We start from the raw sequence: 6,784 nt of genomic DNA, 5'->3' as shown, positions 1-6,784 counted from the left end.
TTCCAGAGCCTCCCAGAACCTTCACGTTCCTGAGGCGCCACGTGCTGCCGCGGTTCCCACGGCGCAGCCTCCGGGAGCGGCCTGGGAAGCAGGTACCAGCGCGTGGGCCGGGCCGCGGGGTCGCGTCGCTTCTCTGCAGCTTCATCCCCGGCGCTCGGCGAGGCATGACCCTCAGCAAGACGACCCCGGGGACCGCCCCCCGCCTCACGTCCAGCCGCTGTCGGGGGCGGGGGGTGAGGGAGGAGGGGAAAGCTGACGACGGGGGGGGGGGGGGGGGGGGGAGGGGGGCGGGGCTATCGCGGGAAGGGGGGGCAGAGGGGGAGGGGAGGGGACGCCCGGGGGGGCGGGGCGTAGCGGGCTGACCCCGGGGGCGGGGCTGACCCCTGGGCGCCGCCGGGAGCTGCCCCGCGGGCGGAGGGAAGGCGCTTCCGGCGGGCTCCCGCCTGCGGGCGCGGCTCGTGCTCTAGGGCTCCGGGCCCCGTGCCCTTTCCAGGCCTGACCGGGGCTCCAATGCACTGAACCTCTGCTCGAGTGTAGCTTCGGAGGCAGTTTTGAAACCGCGGTCGAGTCGTTTTAGGAAACTCGGACTCCCTTGTGGTTTAGCGTCGTAACCTTGGGTTTCGTGTTACTGGTTGACGAGCCAGCTTCGGACGCTCCCGGCCCCCCGTCACGTTCACGGGGACGAGAGGGGTCGTCCCGCCGGGTGGGCCGGCCGCCGGGCGTTAGCGGGCAGTGCGAAGTCGGGGCTGCGGGCCAGCGCGATGGGGCGCCGGCCTGGAGGGCAGCTTGACCAAGTTCTCGTCTGTGCCCTCCGAGGGTTCGGAGCCTCCAGCCGGGGTTAGTCGTGAGGATACGATCGGATGTGCCCCCAGGACGGGCGGATGTGCCCCCAAATCTGGTCAGATGTGCCCCAAGACCTGGTCAGATGTGCCCCAAGACGGGCGGTTGTGCCCCCAGGACCGGGTCGGATGTGCCCCAAGACCTGGGCGGATGTACCCAAAGACCTGGGCGGATGTGCCCCCAGGACGGGCAGATGTGCCCCAGGACGGGCGGATGTGGCCCCAGGACCAGGTCGGATGTGCCCCCAGGACCTGGTCGGATGTGGCCCCAGGACCAGGTCAGATGTGCCCCCAGGACGGGCAGATGTGCCCCAAGACCTGGGCGGATGTGCCCCCAAGACGGGCGGATGTGCCCCAAGACCTGGTCAGATGTGCCCCCAAGATGGGCAGATGTGCCCCAGGATGGGCGGATGTGGCCCCAGGACCAGGTCGGATGTGCCCCCAGGACGGGCAGATGTGCCCCAGAACGGGCGGATGTGGCCCCAGGACCAGGTCGGATGTGGCCCCAGGACAGGCAGATGTGCCCCAAGACCTGGGCGGATGTGCCCCCAGGACGGGCAGATGTGCCCCAGGACGGGCGGATGTGGCCCCAGGACCAGGTCGGATGTGGCCCCAGGACCAGGTCGGATGTGCCCCCAGGACGGGCAGATGTGCCCCAAGACCTGGGCGGATGTACCCAAAGACCTGGGCGGATGTGCCCCAAGACCTGGTCAGATGTGCCCCAAGACCTGGTCAGATGTGGCCCAAGACGGGCGGATGTGGCCCCAGGACCAGGTCAGATGTGCCCCCAGGACCTGGTCGGATGTGCCCCCAAGACGGGCGGATGTGCCCCAAGACCTGGTCAGATGTGGCCCAAGACGGGTGGATGTGCCCCCAGGACCTGGTCGGATGTGGCCCCAGGACCTGGTCGGATGTGCCCCAAGACCTGGTCAGATGTGCCCCAAGATGGGCGGATGTGGCCCCAGGACCTAGTCAGATGTGCCCCCAAGACGGGCAGATGTGCCCCAGGATGGGCGGATGTGGCCCCAGGACCAGGTCGGATGTGCCCCCAGGACCTGGTCGGATGTGCCCCCAGGACCTGGTCGGATGTGGCCCCAGGACCTGGTCGGATGTGCCCCCAGGACCTGGTCGGATGTGGCCCCAGGACCAGGTCGGATGTGGCCCCAGGACCAGGTCGGATGTGCCCCCAGGACCTGGTCGGATGTGCCCCCAGGACCTGGTCGGATGTGGCCCCAGGACCTGGTCGGATGTGGCCCCAGGACCTGGTCAGATGTGCCCCCAAGACGGGCGGATGTGCCCCAAAATCTGGTCAGATGTGCCCCAAGACCTGGTCAGATGTGCCCCAAGACCTGGTCAGATGTGCCCCAAGACGGGCGGATGTGGCCCCAGGACCTGGTCGGATGTGGCCCCAGGACCTGGTCGGATGTGGCCCCAGGACCAGGTCGGATGTGCCCCCAGGACCTGGTCGGATGTGCCCCCAGGACCTGGTCGGATGTGTCCCCAGGACCTGGTCGGATGTGGCCCCAAGACTTGGTCGGATGTGCCCCCAAGACCTGGTCGGATGTGCCCCCAGGACCTGGTCGGATGTGGCCCCAGGACCTGGTCGGATGTGCCCCAGGACCGGCGTGCTGCTGGTGTACTGCAGCAGGTTCACACCAGGGAAGACCTCGCGAGGCCCCTCAGTTTCCAGCAGCAGAGACGTGCTTAGCCTTGTGTTCTGAGCGCGCGGAATGAGAGGTGTTCGAGACATGGTTCCAGTAGGAGAAAGTTTTCAATTAAAGCCTTAAGTGATTCCAAGAAGGACGTACCTTGTTAAAGAACGTTCTCTTGGCAAATCTGCTGCTTTAGAAGCAGACCCTTTTATGCAGCTGTGAGTCGCAGGGATTTGGGTTATATGTTTATTATTTTTATTTAATTTTAATTTTTATATTAGAGCGTGTGGGGGAGTTGGGCGGGGGGAGAGAGCGACACAGTCCCAAGCAGGCTCAATCCCTGAGGTCTCAGCTTGAGCCAAAATCAAGAGTCCGACACTCAACTGAACCCCCCCGCCCCCCGCCACGGCCCTATGTTTTTATGTTTTAAACAAGTATGTGAGTGACTGCTTGGTGACAGGGACTGGGCATACAATGGTGAGGAAAATAACAGGAAGCTCACAGGGTGACGGAGAGACATGTAATAAAGTAGTAACAACAGGGGCGCCTGGGGGGCTCAGCCGGTTAAGCATCCGACTTCAGCTTAGGTCATGATCTCACGGTTCGTGGGTTCAAGCCCCGCGTCGGGCTCTGTGCTGACAGCTGGGAGCTTGGAGCCTGCTTCGGATTCTGTGTCTCCCACTCTCTCTGCCCCTCTCCCGCTCACACTGTCTCTCTCTCAAAAATAAGCATTAAAAAAAAAAAGGAGTGACCACAAACGTCAAAGCAGTTTTAAATTAAATGTATTTAACGCAGGAACCCTAAAATGTCAGTGTAATAATTAGCCCCATCATTTTGGTTTTCACCGTGCCACAAAGCAGCACAAAGCCTCGTACCCAGAACAACCAGTTTCGGATCTTCGCAGCTCTGCAGCCTGGCCCAGGTTCAGCTGCGTGCACCCTCCGCGGTTCTCCCCAGTGGTCACCCGTGGGCTTGCATTCGGCTGGCATGGCAGCTGGAGCCTGCCCGTGTGCTCTCGGGGCTCTTCCCCCTCCGTGTGGTCTCTCCACGTGCTCACTCAGAGGGGCGACCGGCTGCTTACGTGGCCGCTCAAGGTTCCCAGGAGCACAACCCATTTTACAGGCAAGGAAACCCAAAGAGAAGAAGGTTGAGTCATTTGTCCAAGGCGGAGCTAAGATGTGAAACAAGTCTAGCTCCAAAGGCCAGACTGTACTCTTGTACCCTAACCCTGACAGACCTAATACAGCAGTAGTTCAGGGAGCCATGAGACTAACAGGGACAACGGTGTTTGGCGCCAGGGTTCAGTGGGTGCAAAGGGACCAAGGAAATGGCATTGAGCCTGAAAACCTGGTTTCTAAATGGTCTGTGGGCTGAGAGCTTTCAGAGCTTAGGGGATTGAGCAAAGGCCCTGTGGTGGTGGAAAGCCCTGCTTGTCAGAGAAACTAAATGGTGCCTGGTAAGGCCAAGAACAAGGGTTAGGGAAAGCAGAGGGAGTCCCTCAAGGCTTGGATGTGCCCTGTGAGGGTTTTTGGTTTGGTTTTTTAAATTTATTTATTTTGAGAGAGGGGGGGGGGGCGGGAGGGAGGGAGAGAGAAAGGAAGGAGCATGCTCATTTGCTTTTATGCACGGGGGGAAGGGCAGGGAGAGAGGCATAAAGAATTCCGGGCCGGTTCTTCTGACAGTGCTGAGCCCAACACCAGACTCCATCTCAGGAACCATAAGATCACGACCTGAGCCGAAATCAAGAGTAGGACGCTTAACTCACTGAGCCACCCAGGGACCCCTGTTTTTGTTTTTAAGATTTTATTTTACTTTGTTTTTTTTTAATCTTTATTCATTCTTGAGAGAAAGAGAGTGCAAGTGGGGGGGGGGGGGGGGGGAGACAGAGGGAGAGGGAGACAGAGAACCCAAAGCAGGCTCCAGGCTCTGAGCTCTCAGCACCGAGCCCAATGCAGGGCTCAAGTCACAAACCGTGAGATCATGACCTGAGCCGAAGTCGGATGCTTAACCAACTGAGCCACCCAGGTACCCCTAAGATTTTATTTTTAAGTAATTTCTGTATTCAACATGGACCTTGAACTCACAACCCTGAGATGAAGAATCCACTCTACTGGGGCACCTGGGTGGCTCAGTCAGTTAAGCACCAGACTTCGGCTCAGGTCATCACCTCATGGTTCATGGGTTCGAGCCCTGCATTGGCTGTGTGCTGACAGCTTGGAGCCTGCGGCCTGCTTCAGATTCTGTGTCTCCCTCTCTCTCTGCCCCTTCTTGGCTCGCTCGCTCTCTCCCTCAAAAATAAATATACATTAAAAAAAAAAAACTCTGAGCCAGCCATGTGCCCCAAGTGTTTTCTGTTTTTGTTTTCTCATTTATTATTTTAAAATAATTATACATCCATGGAAATTTGCAGAATTAGTCCAGAGAGGTCCCTGGTACCTTTCTCTCTGCTTCCCCCAACGGTTATATTTTGTGTATCTATCACGTAATATCAAAACCAGAACATTGATGTCACATAGCGGTATGTTGAAGTCTGAGCCGGATGATGCATAGACTTAAATACTCACCACCCCAGTCAACATACAGGGCAGCTACCCCCCAGTTACCCCTGATAGACACCCCCCCCGCCGCCCACTGCCACCCCTCACCCCTGGGTACCACAAATCCGCTGTCCATCTCTGTAATTCCCTGAGAATGCTCTGTAGATGCAACCATACAGCTCCAGGCTTTTGGAGACCTGGTGTCCCCACTCAGCACAGTAGTCCAGAGATGCCTTCAAACTCTCACGCGGATCAGGAGTTCTTTCCTTTTTGTCTGAGTTGTGTTCCATGCGGTGCATGTAGCGCACAATCCCCCTATTTTAAAGCCCCTGATCTCAATCCCCTATATGCATGGTTTCCAAAGACGAAAGCGTGACCATCTTTGGGGCCCATCTGTCCCATGCAGGGGACCAAGGAGGCGTGGAGGGCACGACCGAAACACTGGACGTACCGTGCCTGCCCTACACTCCGCGGGCCCAAACGTACCCACGCAGCTACATGCTGCTGCAGACAGGCTGGGAAAGTTGTCTTTACTCTAGGAGTCACTTGCACAGTCACGAGTGAGGCTCCCCTACCTGGAGGAGAAGGGACATCGGGGGACAACTAGCAAACCTTGCCAGAGAACCTGTCCACACCTTACCCCATGGGTGGTTGAGAGGGCCCTTGCCTGTGAGTGTTTTACGTGGTGCCTGGCACCCCACACCTAGGGTCCTGGTGAGCACAGAAGGGTTAATTTCAAGGAGGCAGGTGCTGTGCGGTGGACGGGAGACCTAAGTATTTGGGTCATGCTCCTGGGGCACGTCGCCTGTGTCTCAGTTTACCCATTGTGAGTAGAGGAGACCGCATTGTCTCCCCTAATATCCACTGCCTTTCCCTGTAGTCGCAGTGGTAGGGAAGGGGGGCTTTGTCTGTTCCCCACCCAGCCTGGGGGAGAAGCAGGGACCTTCCTTCCAGTGTCTGCGGTGCATGGAGCCTCGGGTGGGGTCCAGAAGAAATGATGATCGAGTGACAGAGTAAGCAGGTGATTCGGTGGGCAGATGCCTCCCTGCGGGGCTGCCCCGTGGACCGGGCCAGGAAGCCCTCCCTAGACCAGAGCAGAGTCTCTGTTACTCAGGACGCTTACCCCCATAGCATGGAAAATGGGGGGAAGGCGGGTGCTGTGATTGTGGGGCACTGAGAATAAACCCCGAAGACGAGGGCACCCGCACGTCCTACGTCTCTCTTGCTGAGACCTCAGGTGGCACCAGCGCATCTCCAGCTCTTCTCCTGCCTGCCTCCTGTGGGCCGTTCCCGGCCCCATCTCTCACCTGCGCTGTGTGTTTGATGACGTGGCAGGCAGAATGCTGAGATGGTCCCCAGTGGCTCACGACCTCGTGGAATCCCCTGTCCTTGAGTGTGAGTAGGACCTGCGATGTGACGGGTGTCGTGTCTATGACAGTGTGACGTACGGCGAAGGTGAAAGGGTTTTCCGGATGGAGTGAAGGTTCCTGCTCAGGTGACCTTCCGTTCATCAAAGAGGAAATTATTCTGGGTGGGCCTGAGCTAATCAGGGGAGCCCTTTAGAAGAGGGACTGGGGTCCTCGTGAGGTCACAGCCTCTCCTCTGGCCTTGGGGAAGCAGGCCATCGCAAGGGATGCCGGCGAGGGGATTCTGTCATCAGCCTCATGAGCCTGGCAGAGGACCCCGCCTCAGAGGCGGCACAGGCCCAGCCCGCGCCAGGTCCGCCACTGTGGCGGCCTGAGCAGGATGCCGGGCC

The 6,784-nt window shown here is 59.1% G+C and overlaps 1 protein-coding gene across 1 annotated transcript; it reads left to right on the top strand.

The window, feature by feature from the left end:
* Window positions 1-47: 47 nt before the first annotated feature.
* Window positions 48-2,770, top strand: LOC122236506 (kielin/chordin-like protein). Its single transcript, XM_042977543.1, has 2 exons — window positions 48-92; window positions 817-2,770. The coding sequence occupies exon 2, from the start codon at window positions 926-928 to the stop codon at window positions 2,558-2,560; it is 1,635 nt and encodes a 544-aa protein (XP_042833477.1). The 5' UTR covers window positions 48-92; window positions 817-925; the 3' UTR covers window positions 2,561-2,770.
* Window positions 2,771-6,784: the final 4,014 nt, after the last annotated feature.

The sequence above is a fragment of the Panthera tigris genome, chromosome A2 (genome assembly GCF_018350195.1).
Source record: "Panthera tigris isolate Pti1 chromosome A2, P.tigris_Pti1_mat1.1, whole genome shotgun sequence".
Lineage (NCBI taxonomy): Eukaryota > Metazoa > Chordata > Mammalia > Carnivora > Felidae > Panthera > Panthera tigris.
The sequence above is the reverse complement of the archived record's forward strand: the minus strand, read 5'-3'. Positions and strand labels throughout refer to the sequence as shown.